The sequence below is a fragment of the Chanodichthys erythropterus genome, chromosome 11 (genome assembly GCF_024489055.1).
Source record: "Chanodichthys erythropterus isolate Z2021 chromosome 11, ASM2448905v1, whole genome shotgun sequence".
Taxonomy (NCBI): domain Eukaryota; kingdom Metazoa; phylum Chordata; class Actinopteri; order Cypriniformes; family Xenocyprididae; genus Chanodichthys; species Chanodichthys erythropterus.
In genome coordinates, this window is record NC_090231.1 from 7,549,131 (window position 1) to 7,567,425 (window position 18,295).

At 34.6% G+C, this 18,295-nt stretch overlaps 1 protein-coding gene across 7 annotated transcripts; it reads right to left on the minus strand.

The window, feature by feature from the left end:
- Positions 1-5,941: 5,941 nt before the first annotated feature.
- zfand6 (zinc finger, AN1-type domain 6) lies at positions 5,942-17,224 on the minus strand. Of its 7 annotated transcripts, XM_067401362.1 has the most exons (9): positions 17,082-17,224; positions 13,262-13,415; positions 11,660-11,708; positions 11,424-11,493; positions 10,787-10,875; positions 8,845-8,994; positions 8,535-8,636; positions 8,152-8,210; positions 6,623-6,761 (listed from the first exon to the last, which is right to left on the minus strand). In XM_067401362.1, exons 2-8 carry the CDS (start codon positions 13,364-13,366, stop codon positions 8,173-8,175), a joined length of 603 nt encoding a protein of 200 aa, XP_067257463.1. In that variant the 5' UTR covers positions 13,367-13,415; positions 17,082-17,224; the 3' UTR covers positions 6,623-6,761; positions 8,152-8,172. The 7 variants fall into 7 exon arrangements, with proteins under 7 accessions (XP_067257458.1, XP_067257456.1, XP_067257457.1 ...); XM_067401357.1 differs by lacking the exon at positions 8,152-8,210 and having other exon boundaries at positions 5,942-6,761; positions 8,845-8,991; XM_067401355.1 differs by lacking the exon at positions 8,152-8,210 and having other exon boundaries at positions 5,942-6,761.
- Positions 17,225-18,295: the final 1,071 nt, after the last annotated feature.

An 18,295-nucleotide genomic window follows, 5' to 3' on the forward strand; every position in this document is an offset into this window, starting at 1 on the left:
TTGAGATGGAAAATTGACAGGCTTGTGCTGCAGCCTTGTGGCTGTTTTACCCATTAGGCCTCCACGGCAGTCATGTGACTGAAAACTGTCCCTGCATCCCGATGTGCATACTATCCACCCTATCCGCCCTAAATAGTATTGCATATTGCTATTGTCACACACTATTTAGGATGGATAGAATGCACATTGAGACGCAGGCTATGAGTTTTGTAACAAGACTGTTGATATCAGGATATGAGGTTGTTTCATCACTGCTGACCACCAGATGGCGCCCAAGAGCCATGAGATGAACTCTCTGACTTCTCTCATTTATGCTCATTTCTGTCTCTTCTGTGAATCTCCCTTCCTTTCACTTACTTTGTGTTAATATATAGAATTAATTAATTTCTCATTTGTTTTGCTCACTTCAGCCCAGAAGTTCTTCATTAAGTGGCCAAACACAGAGGGAACATAGTGACATTTCTCTGATCATTTATTGGTAAATGTTTTACTAGTGCTACTTATACTCCTGAGAATATGAAAAAGGCATAATATGCTTTTCAGGAGAACATTGTATACATTGTGGAAAAACAACATCAAAGAATGCAAATATTATGTTCTTGCTTCCTTAACTGTAATTCAAATCTTTTATAATCATGCAAATTGGACGCTTGCCAAACTACAAATGTATTGCTGAACATTAAATGTATTTTTAAATACCGTAATACATTTTACCATCCACATTCATACATTCTCTATCAACATTTTCAGACATATTTAAACTAAATTTTTGTTTGTTTGTTTGTTTGTTTGTTTTTTTTGGGGGGGGGGGGGCTTTGTGACTTGTTTATAAAAAGTTTAAAACAATTTAAACTCTAAATTGTTTTTATAATAATAACCATTGAAAGTTGTTTATTGAAATTTCTGAATACTCTGCTTTTTATTTGTATGCAGCGATAGCTGGAAGAATTTATCATTTGTATGGGATTTCCTGGAACATCGTAAGTTTTGTGACTACTTTGAGTCTCACTTTTATATTAATGTGTACATCAACAAATGTTTAATTGTTTATTTCCTCTTAAATATATTACATTGTTTGGCCCTAAGAGTCCAAATAGATTGATGAATAATATGTAACTATCAGAGTTTGGAATCGATGGTCTTCGTTTGTTAATGCTTCCAATTTGCATTATTTCAAAAAAAAAAAAATTCAAACGAATACTTTATATTTATAATGGATTTAATTAATTATTTTTTATATTAGGCTACTATTAGGCTTATTTATTATTTTTAATTCTTAATATATGAAAATATATAGTTCTGGCATTAAAGTGCACTTGCCTTTTTGTTCATTTGTTGCCAGTGTTACTGCTTCAGTCAACAATTTGAACTTAAAGTGATCTAACATGTGGTCACAATGTGAGCAATGTAAGGTCACAGTGATATAAAAGTATAAAAGTGTAACCTCACAGGGCACTCACTGTGTGCTCATACTATGGCCGCAATGTGAGGTCACCCCAGCTAGAAATGTTATTGTTCTAAGAATGTTATGTTCTTGTAATGTTATCAGTGGCTAGTTTTATTTTTGTTACCAGAATGTTCTCCTAAAAGGTATAGGATAACATTCTAAACATGTTTAGGGATAACACTGATAGAGCATTATCCCGTAACATTCTTATAAAGATTTAGAGGGAATTTTCTGAGCAGGCACTGGACTCCAATGTCGATCAGATGTCAAATTTGGTTGAAAGTGAAAACTGGGTTGAAGTCAAGCTCCATTGCCATTAAACAGCTCCAAAAACAGCATTAGCAGTTTCAATTATTACAAACAAGATTGACTTTATTTTTATTATATACATAAGTTCTTATTGAGATTAAAAGAGGTTTAGATGTTGAAGTTTGTTTGAAAGTAATAGTTTGGTTTGGTCACCATTATGGTGACCGGTGTTTGATTTAGTTGGGCCGTTTGACTCTTAACTTTTTAATGTTAAGTTTCTCGGTAACACTTTACTTGAAGGTGTGTGCATTAGACTGACATGACACCTTCATAATTATGACCTGACAGATGTCATGAATATGAAGGAGGTTTTATGAATGTTTATGACAACTGTCATTAAGTGTCATTCACTCAATTATGTCATTTTTAATGCAAAGATGACATTGTTTGAGATGTCTTTGTTACGACAACTTGACATAAACCAATACATCATAACCTTTCAGTGTCTTTGTCATGACAACTTGACATCATTTAGCTTTATGGGTTAACATTACGTTAAACTGTCATGTGGTTGGTTTTGACATTGGCTGTCGTGAGGCCGTTATAATAGTGTCATGAATATGTATCTTAAACTCAGCTACAGTGGTACAAATTGAACTTGTCATTAAAATGTCATTAAGTGACAATACTCTGACAAATAATTTTATAACAGCGTCATGAATATTTTTCATTTCATTGTTTTTTTGTTTTTTGTTTTTTTAAGTTTCCTCTAACAGAAGGTCAGATAATAGACAATTTCAAATTTCGTAAAAAAGATGACACTGTTATAAAACAATGGTAGCACTTTATTTTAGGGTCATTTAACAAATTGTTTATTACTATTAGCATTCATATGGCTAAAATATTGGCTATTTATTAGTACTTATAAAGCACATATTAATGCCTTATTCTGCATGATCTTATTGTACATTATTAATCCTACCCAATACCTAAACTTAATAATTAACTATAATAAGCAGTAAATTAGGAGTTTATTGAAGGAAAAGTCATAGTTAATCGTTTATATGTGTGTTCCCTATACTGAAGTGTTACCAAAATAATGTAATGTAATGTTAACCCATAAAGCTAAGTAGTTTTTTAAGTTTGATAATTAATCTTCTATGTCATGTTTATGACAGGTTATGATGTCTTGGTTTATGTCAAGTTGTCGAAACAAAGACATCACAAACAATGTCATCTTTGCATTAAAAATGACATAATTAAGCAAATGACATTGAATGACAGTTGTCATAAACCCTCCTTCATATTCATGACACGTGTCATGTCATGATTATGAAGGTGTCATGTCAGTCTTATGCACACCCCTTCAAGTAAAGTGTTACCAGTTTTTCTCTGACTGCTGTAACTTTTATGACAAGAACAGCAAGAGAAAATTTTATGAATGTTGGCTACTTGAGGATAATAAAGATATTAATCAATTTTACATGATCATAAAAATCCTGGGACTCTACAGTATGAGATCGAGCAGCAATTTAATCAGAAGATCTAATATATATACATATACACACAAACCCGATTCCAAAAAAAGTTGGGACACTGTACAAATTAGGAATAAAAAAGGAATGCAATAATTTACAAATCTCATAGACTTATATTTTATTCACAATAGAATATAGATAACATATCAAATGTTGAAAGTGTGACATTTTGAAATGTCATGCCAAATATTGGCTCATTTTGGATTTCATGAGAGCTACACATTCCAAAAAAGTTGGGACAGGTAGCAATAAGAGGCCAGAAAAGTTAAATGTACATATAAGGAACAGCTGGAGAACCAATTTGCAACTTATTAGGTCAATTGGCAACATGATTGGGTATAAAAAGTGCCTCTCAGAGTGGCAGTGTCTCTCAGAAGTCAAGATGGGCAGAGGATCATCAATTCCCCCAATGCTGCAGCGAAAAATAGTGGAGAAATATCAGAAAGGAGTTTCTCAGAGAAAAATTGCAAAGAGTTTGATAATATCATCCAAAGATTCAGAGAATCTGGAACAATCTCTGTGCGTAAGGGTCAAGGCCGGAAAACCATACTGGATCATCGGGCCCTTAGACGGCACTGCATCACATACAGGAATGCTACTGTAATGGAAATCACAACATGGGCTCAGGAATACTTCCAGAAAAGATTGTTGTGAACACAATCCACCGTGCCATTCGCCGTTGCCGGCTAAAACTCTATAGGTCAAAAAAGAATCCATATCTAAACATGATCCAGAAGTGCAGGCATTTTCTCTAGGCCAAATATCAGTTAAAATGGACTGTGGCAAAGTGGAAAACTGTTCTGTGGTCAGACGAATCAAAATTTGAAGTTCTGGGACGCCATGTCATCCGGACTAAAGAGGACAAGGACAACCCAAGTTGTTATCAGCGCTCAGTTCAGAAGCCTGCATCTCTGATGGTATGGGGTTGCATGAGTGCGTGTGGCATGGGCAGCTTACACATCTGGAAAGGCACCATCAATGCTGAAAGGTATATCCACGTTCTAGAACAACATATGCTCCCATCCAGACGTCGTCTCTTTCAGGGAAGACCCTGTATTTTCCAACATGAAAGACCACATATTGCATCATTACAACATCATGGCTGCGTAGAAGAAGGATCCGGGTACTGAAATGGCCAGCCTGCAGTCCAGATCTTTCACCCATAGAAAACATTTGGCGCATCAGAGGAAGATGCGACAAAGAAGACCTAAGACAGTTGAGCAACTAGAAGCCTGTATTAGACAAGAATGGGACAACATTCCTATTCCTAAACTTGAGCAACTTGTCTTCTCAGTCCCCAGACGTTTGCAGACTGTTATAAAAAGAAGAGGAGATGCCACACAGTGGTAAACATGGCCTTGTCCCAACTTTTTTGAGATGTGTTGATGCCATGAAATTTAAAATCAACTTATTTTTCCCTTAAAATTATACATTTTAAACATGAAAAAATTATACATTCTCAGTTTAAACATTTGATATGTCATCTATGTTGTAATCTGAATAAAATATTGAAATTTGAAACTTCCACATCATATATATATATATATATATATATATAAACATATATGTGCACAATAAGTTTTAAACCTCTTCACTAAGACAAACACAAATGCCAAGAATCAGCATATGAATCTCAATAATGGTGACATGTTTCATGCTGCAATGCATTCTGGGTGCATCATAACTCATCAGTGACTCCCAGAATGCATTGCGGCATGAAGCATGTCACCATTGTAGGAATTCATATGCTGATTCTTGATGTTTGAGAGTGTCTAACTGAAGCAGCAGTTCAAAATGTTTAGTGTGTTCTTGAAATTATACAGATTTTCTTATCAAAACACAGTCTAGATGAAATCAGCTGATCAGAACACTTCTTGATGATTCTATCTTTAACTGACATCATCTGGTCATATTTTCTCTTGCCATAAACATTTAAAACAGCCAGAGAAAAACTAGCATTAAAACATCAAGAGTCAAAATGCCCAACTAAAGGAAACACTGACCACCATAATGGTGACATAGAACAAAACTACTGTCAATAAATCATACTTTTGTACACATGACAGTATTAAAGTCAATCTGGTTTGTAATAAGTGAAGCTGTTAATGCTGTTTTTGGAGTTTTTTAATGACATTGGAACCTGAAGTCAAACAAATGTTTAGATGTCCACCCAATTTCTTTCCTTTTCATTCAGTTTTGCTTTGACTCTCAACTTTGTTTTGTGATGTTCAGAGCTGATCTGTTTATCTGAATATTTTGTTGATTGTCACCATTCTTGAGGTTTGTATGAGGAGCGTTGATGTCAAAATTTGTCTGAAAGCCCCCCCCAAAATTTTTGTATATAAATGTTTTAGCACCTTATGAAAAGTTCACAAATGCAAGCCAATGTTAGGCACAGTGTGAAAATGATCATTTACAATTTGTCATGTTTCAGTTTTCTGCTCCAGTTTAATTTTATAATCTACAACTGACAGATGTACTGTTACTACTAAGGATATCACAGGTGTATTAATGATTCTATTTAACTTACTGTCTGAAACCATATCGCAATATTACTCAATGTGCAAACCACTGCAGCGTAAAACCAGAGACAAGGTTTTCTTTAGCAGTTTAAGCATCAGTCTTATGATGACTTTAAATACTAAAAATGTACACAGATGTTTGTAATTTAATGTAATTAAAACAAGGTACGTATACTAGGCTAAATTGAGTCACTAGAGCCCTTACTACAGTGTGACGTGTAAAACTTTATTGAACATGAACACAGTGTATTCACAAACATAAATAATATCACTCGCAACTTTCATTCACTCGAATAAATGAACTATAGGAGAAATGTAGATCACAGTCTGTAATGAAGTGCAAAAAAATCTGTTAAACCAGAGATCGCAGTCACACACAATTTGTAATCACTTATAAACCTCATTTTTTTAAATCAAGGATGGAGCAAGTAATTGATAAAACATATCTATTTTATATTAAGTAAATGATGTCATATTCTTTCTTACAATCCTTATTGAAAGAAACTAAAATAAAAAATTGAAGACACATTCTGGCAATGTTTTTAACATGCAAGCTTTGTTCATCACCAGAAATGCACAGCCACCCAAGCTGTCTCAACATATGAGAACTAAAACCCATTTATTAATGCAAATTATTTTACTGCAATTATATAAATATTAAGTGGTTTACATACCACAGTATTTTGTAAGTAAATAAATTTTAGAGGTAAAATGAAATAAAGGGACCAAACAAATTTGCGTAAATGTTTCATTGTAGCATGCACAATTCAAGGTCTTGTTAAGGGTGTTTGTGGGAAAAGAGGGGAAAAAAAAAAAAAAACCACAACAAAAAAACAACATCTCTGCAGTCTTCAGCTCAAATTTTCTTGATTTTCTCCCCAACGACAAGTGGGTTTTCTTTCCTTATTTTCTCAGCTGCATCAGCCTTGTAATCAAAGCTACAGTTGTGAACATCTGAGTATCGGTGAATGCTGCAAAACAGCTGTCCACACCGGCAGTCAAAACCTGTCGGATAGAAACAAATGTTAAATTAACTTAAGAGACCTTCATACAGAAAAAAAAATATATACTGTACATGCAACAAATCTCAACAAAGCATTTAGGTAGCTCATAATGTTTTAGAACAAAGCCAGTGTGTGCATATGTAAGGGATAATCCACGGCTAACTGTGCATTAAATTTTGTGGAGGTAAAGACCCCCCGACACGAAGCAGAGAGCATTCAAATAGTTTAATGCACAGCTAGCTGTGGATTATTCCTCTCATACCATGGTCATTTTCCAGAATTGATAAGTTAAAGCTGTTATTAATGTTTGCAGCAGGGTTGTCAGGTTCAAAACAAAACCTGCCCAACTGCTACTAAAAACTAGCCCAATTGTGTTTAAGGGGGTTACCCTGGTTAAAAAAAAAAAAAAAAAAAAAATCACATTCTGGGGGGTAAAATCTGTTTTTGGCAGGGTTCCCCTGGTAAAATTCGCATTCCAATTCATATTAAATATGGTATTTGAGGTGGCTTCAACCCGCGGACATGAAAACAAACTGCGACAACAGTGTAAAAGTAGTCCAATTCCGCGGGAAAACCAAGGACTTGGCAACACTGGTTTGCAGCACGATATTTGCCCGAAACTGTAAACATGACTGTTATTTTCATCAGTTACAGCTCATTAGATCTAGTATTTTGCCTGCTTTGAATCAGACAGAGATCAGAGAGAAAGTAGTGCAGTGAGATTACCTTGATTTGAATGAACGAATTAGAAAGAGATTGTGATTAAACTGCGTCTCTGCAGTATCGTTCTACTAACGGTGAAGCTGCGAGTTTCAAAAACATACACAGCAATGTTAGCCCCTTGTTGCTGAGAAATATAAATGTAGCGATTCAGTAGCGAAGCTATTTAATTAATAAAAAATTGCAGGACAGCATTCACAAGTTGATGTCACGAGCTAGGATTATAACTATTTGACTGTTTTTCAAATAAAAGATTTCCTGTATCATAAAACGATGAACTTTTGATTAAAAACAAATGAAAAAGGCCCCAATTCCTCTAAGTGAAAAAAAAAAGGTCACCACAGATACAAAATTGGAACAACCATATAACAAACGTTACTGCTTAAGCAGCACTTCCTAAAACTTTCTAGAACTGTTTAGAACATTCTGGAACGTTCTACGATTGTTGAGAACTTTCGGGAATTTTCTCAAACTGTTTTTATAGAACAAGATCAAGAACAAGATTTCACTTATCTTGTGCGACATTATATACTGTTACTGAAACAAATATCAAAAAGTAACAAGTTGAGATGTTTGCTTATAAAGCTCTCTCTCATATATATGTATGCCAAGATTTAGACAGTTCTAGAAAATTCTAAACAGTTCTAGAAATTTTAGGAAGTGCTACTTACTCATAAGCAGTAATGTTTTTGTTATATGGTTGTTCCAATTATTTTTTTTATCTGGTGACCTTTTTAAAAAAACAAAACAAAACAGAGGTATTAGGGCCTTTTTCATTGTTTTTAAGCAAAAATTCATACAGGAAGTCTTTTATTTGAAAAGTAGTCAAAAAGTTAAAGCCCTAGTGCATGCAGCCTGATCTCTGTGCACGAATGACGTATGTGTGCGCTTCACTGAAAGCAGCGCATTAATATAGAATGCTGATTAAACTGACTGGAACTACCTGTGCATTAAACAGTTTTAATGCACACCTGCCAGCCAATCAGGATAGAGTATTCAGACAGTCCATGGTATTAATATAAATCAATGATGTATAGTTTATAGTTTTGCATACCAGTGAGCCCCACTTTCTTGCGGCAGGTGAAGCAGCGGTTTTTCTTGGGTTTGGATTGCTCTGGCACATCTGATGTTTTCTCTGAGACGTCTAATTCTGAGGCTGTTAAGAGTTTAATACAGGCAATGATTTAGAAATACTGCTAACAAAAAGAAAATCTCAATGATATTCTGAACATCATTCTTGGTTAGAGTCTGAATCTTTTCCTCAGATATTTCTGATAAGAACATGCTGAAGGAATACGTGTTCTCCTAACTAGGAAGTTGTGGCAAGCATTAAACAAACTGATAAATATGAACTCTGTACTCACTGGACACCGTTTCTGTGGGATCAGAAGTTTCATCTAGCTTTCTCTTTCCTCTCGTTGTGCCATCCTCCAGTGAAGAGCTACCTGCTGTAAGCAGCCTTTCTGTGGTGGATTCCTGAGTATTTCTCTCCAGTTTACTGCATGATACTTCTTCTATTCAAACAAACACACAGTCATTTTTTCTAAAGAACATCTACATGAAGGGTCCATAACCTCAAAGACTTTTCACACTGAACAGATGTAACCCTGGGTTATAAAGCTCTGGTATATCTAAATTGTTTTGTTTCACACAATATTTATTCATGATGTACTAAAATTATTTTAAAAGGGGACCTATTATTCCCCTTTTCACAAGATGTAATATAAGTCTCTGGTGTCTCCAGAATGTGTCTGTGAAGTTTCAGCTCAAAATACCCCATAGATCATTTATTATAGCTTGTCAAATTTGGCCCTATTTGGGTGTGAGCAAAAACACTCAATTTTTGTGTGTGTCCCTTTAAATGCAAATGAGCTGCTGCTCCCGGCCCCCTTTCCAGAAGAGGGCGGAGCTTTAACAGCTCGCGCTTCGGTTGTTCAACAACAACAAAGCTGGAGAATCTCACGCAGCCAAAATGAGGATTGTCAGTAACGGTGTTCAGCCTTACATTGTTCAAACCGGAGTCGACACTGATGGAGAGACTCAGGAAGAAGTTACAACTTTTAGAATGAAACTGGACGTTTCTGAATGGTTAGTGGATAAATTTATGTAGTTTCTGTGGAGTTCATTCAACTCATTCAATAGCATGTGTCGTCATTTTAATCTTATGTATGCCCACTATACATATCATACCTCTTTGTCAAACAGAGCCATTCACACAAGGCTAACGTTTATGATTGCTATCAAATGCTGTAAATGGTCTAATTTATTTTTATTTTTTTGCAAAATATCGGACAGAAATGCTAATTTTTTAGCCAGGGTCAACTTGCAATCTATCCAAGCTAATGATACTCTAAATAGTGTTCTGTGCTCGTCTGTGCAGCCAACAACAGAACAGTTAGCATGCTTTGCTCAAACTTTTGCCATGGTGTTAGAACTGGTAGAACTTTTATGTTTGCGAAAACAAAATGGCGGCGCTGTGGACGGAAACATGCAGATTAAGTGGCGGTAATATTATAATAAGATCCTCTTCCAACGTCACAAGGGGAGCAAAATCTGAGCAGCTTGTTTTTTCACATGCTTGGAAAGAAAGGCTTGCCAAAACAAAGTTACTGGGTTGGCATATGCACCAGGGACACGATTATAACACTTAAACATGGAAAAAGATTTTCATGATATGTCCCCTATAAATAAATAACCTTTATTTTGCTACACAGAAGTGAATGTGAGTGAACTTCCAATTCAGTGTGTGTGTGTGTGTGTGTGTGTGTGTGTGTGTGTAAGAATGTTAGTCAAGTCAATTTCAGCTGTAAAGCAGCTCTTCAGAAAATAATGTTTCAGTTCAGTTCAATAGCTTAACAAGGTGAACAATTTCAAATGTGGACAGCCCATATGTAAAATAAACTACTTGTCTAACAGTTTGCTGTTAGATCCAAGTTAAATTTGTTATTGAGAGAATATCAAACAATGACTAAACCAATGTACTCTCGTCTTGAGTAAACATCTGTTATTTAATGACTTCATCATCAATCTTTCTAATTAATAGCTCTACCCAATTTACTAACAAACGAGCCTGTGGCTCAAAACAAGAACAGGGCTTCTAATCAAATACAAAAAAGTGAACTTTGAGCACTTTCTGGCCTGGTCTCAAAGCAAACAATCAGATGTATTTGGAAGATGGTGTCTGGACGTTTCTGTGGATTTTTGGAGAGCTTTCGTCTCTTTCTGTGTCATGGTAATCTGCCCAGTGTCTGGTTTTTGAGCAGTGGATGACATAATAAATGGGTCAAAGTGAAAAAGGGAACATACCTGGCATTCTCAGGCCTGAGTGAGCTCCTACTGAAGCACCATCTTTATGTGTAACTACTGCTGCTGCTGCTGGTGTTGAGAAACACTGACTGGAGAGGAGGATGATGATGATGATTAGAAAAGATTAAGTTATATAAGTGAAAAGACATCATAAGAGTAAAACGTGGGAGTAGCTGCTATGACCAAAACCTTATATCACAGTATGAGTGGTATTTAATCGAAGCTGGACATTAAATGAGAAAATATATATTTTAATAACCATGCTGTGATACCTATGTGTGTATAATCCATTGAATTAAATACATTACAAATAAATGGTACTTATTAAATTGAGAAAATATGCCAATCAAATTGGAACTTGATGGATGGAAAATTTAAAAAAAATAAAGACTTCATTAATGAACAAGTCTGGCATCAGTGCAAAAACAGCTTCACATTATGTAATACCTGAGTTTAACACAAAAGAACTGCCCACTGATAACCATACAAATATATCTATTGTTATATAAATGGCATAGCAGAATCTGCTGATACATAAGACCAAAAACAAGCTTTTACTCGATCCTATGCAATTGCAATGACTTACACAACTGCTATGAGACATTTAGGAGGGGTGGTAAAGAGGAAGAGGTTGTACCTGTTTTGTTCATGCTGTGACGTCGATTGTACAGTCATAGATTCTCCTTTACTGCTTATGCTGGAAGACACTGGAGGCAATGAAAGGGGAGGAAACCCAAAATGTCAACACCTCCAATTTAACTTCTCCTTATTCAGCAGAAGCTGATGAATTAACAGAACAAGTGAGGGTTTGTTTTTTGAGACACGTTTCAGTATAACACCGTGTCCCCAACCAGACATGATGGAACAACTTACAAGTTTTCAGCAGCAGGTATTTTTTGCATTCCTGAATGAAGGGTAAATGCTGTAGAGAATAATGAAATTACAGCTTATCAAAAACTTTTTGATGTGATAAGCAGGATTTTGGTCCAATGATATTTCATTGTGGGCATTGTTACACAGCACAACACACACACACACACACAAAATAATAAACAATGCAAATGACTAAATGTTTTGTTGCATGTCAGTAATTAGATCAAAAACTTTTATTTAAGGATGCATTAAATTAATCAAAAGTAATGTTACAAAAACTATTAGGGGCATCAATTGGGTATGGCAGGGTTTTACGGCTGCCATACTTTGGCTACCTGGGCAGGTCAATGCAAAGTAATATATTTTTATTGCAGGATTAACAGAGTTATATTACTACATGTAACAATGTGGAATTGTTTAAGAAAACAAAAGCAAGTAAATTAACGGAATCTGGTTGTCATATTCCCGCCACGCGAGACCAACGGCGCTGCAAATGCGTCTATTTAAAACCTGATTTTGCTGTGTTAAGTACTGTAGCCAATCACAGGTGTTTCTGTTGAAAATAATGATCAATCAGAGGAGTTTAAGTTACCGGTAGTGAGAATCTGCTCAGTATCTCTCAAAATACTGAATGAGTTTATGTTCGGCTCTAGTTAACAAAGTTCTACACAGGCATAAAGCTCTCAACAAAGCGGAAACACAATGTAATTCGCAATAAGAGAAAACATTTTTGTTTGAACTGACTTTTCCGACAATTATATAAGCCATACTTCAGTACAAAAAAAGTAACAAAATCATCATTATAACATCTGTTTTGATAGTGACTAAAACTAAATTCAAAAGCAAAACATATGGAGAAAACTATATTAGGGAGTGGAAATGGCTAATGAGTCGATACATGCTCCTCTGCAGCAATCTACTGGCTAGTGAATAATTTAATGTTTTTTTTTATTTTAAAATAAAAGTGTTTGTTTTTCACCAAGTGAAATACATCGTAAAACTTCCTACATCGTAAAACTTTTAGTTTTACAAATGGGGACAATCTTTGAAGAATTAACAAAAAATGTTTTTGGTCATCACAGTAAAAATAACATTTAAATTGAAGTGCTGTAAAAAGATGTGTGAAGTACTTGAAAGTCCTTTATTCTTATAACAGTGATCTATAACTGTCTAATTTACTGGGTTATGATCAAAGCTTTATGCGATTCATCTATGGACGCACCACATACTCACTTGTCGTATTTTAAGGGTGGTGCTGTTGTCAACAGCATTTTTGTTCTTTTTCCCTCCGCTATCGCTATACCTCTGCATAAATTTAAATTTCATGCATTTCAATTTGAAAAAAAATAAAAAAATAAAATTATATATATATATATATATATATATATATATATATATATATATATATATATATATATATATATATATATATATATATATATATATGACTCATGTCGAGGAATAAAATTTGATGGTGTCATTTTTCTTTTGGTGAATTGACGCCACTGCTTGATATGACCAAATACCATTGAATTTTTACATAAAAGAAAAACAGAGTTGGAACAGTTGGAAATGTCTTATTTTGTAAGACATGTGACTCACCTGGATCACTGGATCTGCCGCTGTTGTTCCGTCGCTGTAAGGAGTCTTTGTAGCAGACCGAGCACATGCCGTTATTACGTGGATTCCCATAAAACCCACAACCATTAGAACAAAGCACTTGGGTCTGATTGGTCTCCTGAGCCATATCCCTTTCCTGTGGAAAGAACAAAGCAAGAGATTACTATTAAAGTCATGGTTTTTCACCAATGAATTGGTCACATTAGAGTAACAGCTACTTTGATGTCAAAATCCAGAATTTATTATTTTAGTGGCTAAACAACAGACCTAAATGAATGCATGAGAAACGAATGGTCTGTTTCACCGTAAAAGAGCTCTGAGTCTATGATCTGTGCTTTGAATACTGAGTGTATGGCTGAATTACACTTTGTGAAGATGTTTGAGTGAATAGACACTTATCTGATTGTCCTCTGACATGTTTTAACTGTCTCTCTGCACCTGCCTGTAAGGATCTTAGACTACCTGTGCGGCTGTCTCAAACTCATACTGTACAGGAAATGTCCTCACTGTGCTGAAAGTTGGCAAAAAAATGAAATTATATGATAGATAGATAGATAGATAGATAGATAGATAGATAGATAGATAGATAGATAGATAGATAGATAGATAGATAGATAGATAGATAGATAGATAGATAGATAGATAGATAGATAGATAGATAGATAGATAGATAGATGTTCTGGGTTTAATACAGGTAAAACATCAACAATAACACTGGAAACATAAAAAAGAAAGAGACAGTCAATACTGCTTCCATGTTGACTTTAGCATTACACAAACACTCAAAGGATTTCAGGAGCTTTAGAGTGAAACCGAACACAATGAGAACACCGATATGTTGAAGCAGTCAATGTTTAAGCCAAACAGCAGCTTTGAATCAACTTTCAAACAGGTTTAAGTTGTACCTAGTGCTGACATGAGGCACGAAAAACGGTTTAATTCTGTTGTAAAGGGTAAAAATTGAGGCCACCAAACAATTCAAGTTGCTTCAGAAAAATTAAACTACTCAAATCATAAAACACAAACCTAAACTCTCTGGCTAGTGTACAGTAAGCCGCTGTGCTCACGTGTGTTGCCCTGTGAGAAGGTTATTAAGCGACATGCCTTGGCACTAGATCAACAGGTCAGATAAAGACAATCAGTTTCTCTCCAGCTCCAAGCAACAGGATCACAGAAGTCAAGAACACTAATGCTACAATGACCATTACAGAAAACATTGTCAAAAGTGCATCTTTAGACACTGGCCATACATTTGAGAAAAGAAAAAAAAAAAAAAATCCATCAAAATTGTGCATACATTTTTGGCCAAGATCTTGTATTCACAATGCAAGAGGTGAGCACTCTGTAAAGTCTCCTCCAGCACATCCCAATGACTTTCAATGTTTAAATTTTCAATTTAAAGGCTTAGTTCACCCAAAAATGAAAATAATGTAATTTATTACTGCTTTGGGCAGTCACAGAAACGTGATATTACAGTCAGCGATGTGCAAGACCTTCGTTCATCTATGGGAACACAAATTAAGATATTGTTGATGAAATCCGATGGCTCAGTGAGGCTTGTATTGAGAGCAAAGCCATTCAAACTCTCAAGGACCATAAAGGTACTAAAAACATATTTGAATCAGTTCATGTGAGTTCAGTGGTTCTATCTTAATATTATAAAGCAACAAGAATACTTTTTGTGCACCATAAAAACAAAATAACTTTTAAACAATATCTATATGGACCGATTTCAAAACACTGCTTCATGAAGCTTCTGAGCTTTATGAATCTTTTGTTTCGAATCAGTGATTCGGATCTTCTATCAAACGGCTAAACTGCTGAAATCATGTGACTTTGGCACTCCGATTCACTGATTCGATTCGTAAAGCTCTGAAACAGTGTTTTTAAATCGGCCATATAGATATTGTTGAAAAGTAGTTTTTTTTGGCACACAAAAAGTATTCTTGTCGCTTAATAACCTTTAGATAGAACCACTGAACTCACATGAACTGTTTCAAATATGTTTTTAGTACCTTTATGGACCTTGAGAGTTTGAATAGCTTTGCTCTTCTCACTGAGCCATTGGATTTCATCAAAAAATATCTCAATTTGTCTTTGGAAGATGAACGAAGGCTGTAGAACGACATGAGCATGAGTAATAAATTACATTATTTTCATTTTTGGGTGAACTAACCCTTTCAGGTTCAATATGAACTCCTAACTGTGAGTATTAAACTTTGGGGTGTAACTTGTCACACACTTTAAATTATTTACTTGTACTTTACACAGGGAACAGGGAAGTGCACCACATTTCATTTCCTAAGGTCAGAAACTTATATCATTTACAACTGGAATTGCCATCTGTCTCAGGTGATCCAATCACAAATGGACAGCAATAAAGCCAGGTCAAAACATGATCCAAATTTTGTATAACTGGATTATTTAAACATTATTCAAACAAATGTGACTATATTGCAACAGGTTTGCTGAATGCATGATGCATATTTACTGTATGTAAATGCACATTTACTGTTGTAATATGATCAGACAACACTCTTCATGTATACAATGAACTTCCTTTCAACTATACAAATCAAATACTACCTACACTACTAATACACTTTTACTTTAAGCAAATAAATCAGCAAGGAAAAAGGAAAACAAGTACCTATTTGTTTCATTACGTTACACAATCTAAAACCATTTGATCAAATGTTTAAGTGCTTGTGCAGTTACATATATTAACAGTTTCCTTAATAAACAACCAGATCACATCTTCTAAGCTACCTTCAGTAGCATGTAACTATTTATAGTGTCACTGTTTAGGACAAAGCAATACAAGTAAACCAAACCTCCACAATGAGTCTGTTTGATTATCAAATACACTGACTGCAAACAGAACTTCTAACAGAAGGGTCTGAGCAATGGGGTAATCAGGTTTCCACGGTAACTTGCACTATTTACACCGTCCTTTGTTTAAATAATCAATTACCATGAATGCCAACACCATAAGAAGCAGATTTCAACGTACTATTTCGCTCATACGGTTGCCTTCCTTACCTGGTTAATGGTTTATAGCGAGAACTACTGTTTATCTTCTACGTAACGTCGCTTGATGTTTAAATGAAAGCTGGACATCGTAAAACACATTGAGTAATAATAGAAAGCGTTACGTACACGCCCACCGAAACGCTATTGGCTGCGTACTGTAAGACACGCCCACTTGCATCACGATATTCTTCTAGTTTTAGCGAATCGGTTCATTTGAACAGTTCATTTAAAGGTCAATTCGGTCTGATTTGTGAACGAATCATTCAATTCATTGACAAGAATCGACTCGGTCACAAACCAGACATGGATAATGTCTTTATTTTACGCGTGTTGAGTTAAAGAAAGATGCCGTGTACGATTTTGGGATCATAACAGCGAATATATCAGAAATGTTAAAAATGTATACGTTACATCACTAACGTTATATAAACAGAAGTTTAAACATCTGGCATGCAGATTTCTAGTCTTTTTGGCACAGACTTTTTAGGTAGTATAGTACAAATTAGCAAATAGACACCAATGTTTACTTTTCCAACTAATGATCATCTCGCTATTACTGAAGATAGTTAACGTTAGTTGCAAAGCCTTTCTAAACTAACGACTATTTGCTCTCATAAAAATAAAATAAACAATTATTAAGTAGCTTTCGCCAGGCGACCATATGTAAGTTAGAACAACAGGTTTTGCTCTTGTCAAGTTGGCTAACAGATCACAAAACGCCGCAGCTGTTCCACTGATTCAGTTGATTAACGCACGCGTTTACACTCACCTCCCGACTCCTGGCGATTTCTATATCGATGTCGATGGGTTAAAAGAGTTTTCCTTATTGTCTTGCACTATTAAAATGTTTGCGAAGTGTTTCGGCTTTGGTCAGCTTCCCTTCCCCCACAGTGAAACAGCCTGTTTGTTAGTTTTGACACTCCAGCCCCCACTTTAACCTCCCCAGTGACGTCATGAAGGGACGTTGTAGTTTTCTAACGTTGACGTTGTCAAACTGTACATTTGTATATATATAACACTGTAAACCCGTTTATTTTTTTATTTATTTTTTCATCATTTGGATGTCTTTTTATAATTGTATATGTTTTGTTTGTTGTAGTTTCTATTAATAATTAAAAAAAAAAAAAAAAAAAAAAAAAACACGTTGACGTTATAGCTTCTTTTAGCTATATTTAGCATTCATAAATGTAAATTTGGGGGAAATAAGTCCTTTGTTTTTGTTTTTTAAAATCAGAAATCAAACAATACCTAAATGCAATGTTATGTTTAAAAAATAGGAAAGCTGTAAAATGTGTTTCTATTTTACTTAACTTTTATTTCTATCTTTTAAATTTGTCTGGTTTATTTTGTATATTTATGTATTTGTCTTATGATTGTCTATTCAATGTACCCCCTGACTGTAATTGTAATTCTTTAAAACAATAATAAAAAAAAAAGTTGACGTTATAATACATTCATATATACATACATATAAATGCATAGCCTGCAGTAACATATATATATATATATATGTGTGTGTTTGTGTGAATAAATATATATATATATATAAATATAAATATATATATATATATATATATATATATATATATATATATATAGACTGTATATATACTATATAGACTATATATGTATGTGTATAAATGTGTGTGTGTGTATGACTATATATATACTGTATATGACTATATAGACTATATATAGACTGTCCCATGTGACATATTATCGTTTCACATATTTAAAAACGTTTTAAAAAGGTATACAGGCAAATAACTTTGTACTATGTATCCCTTCGGGACTATTTGTTTATAGAAATATTTTGGATAAATTACTGTACTCTTGTTTTTAGTCCAGAATGTTACTGTATTGTTATTCTTTTAAAGTTACTTTTAGAATGAAAACAAGTATTAAACATGCATATAACCTTCATGTGAAATTATTATTATTATTAGTTTGCTTTATGTTACATTCACCTGGCACTAAAATGCT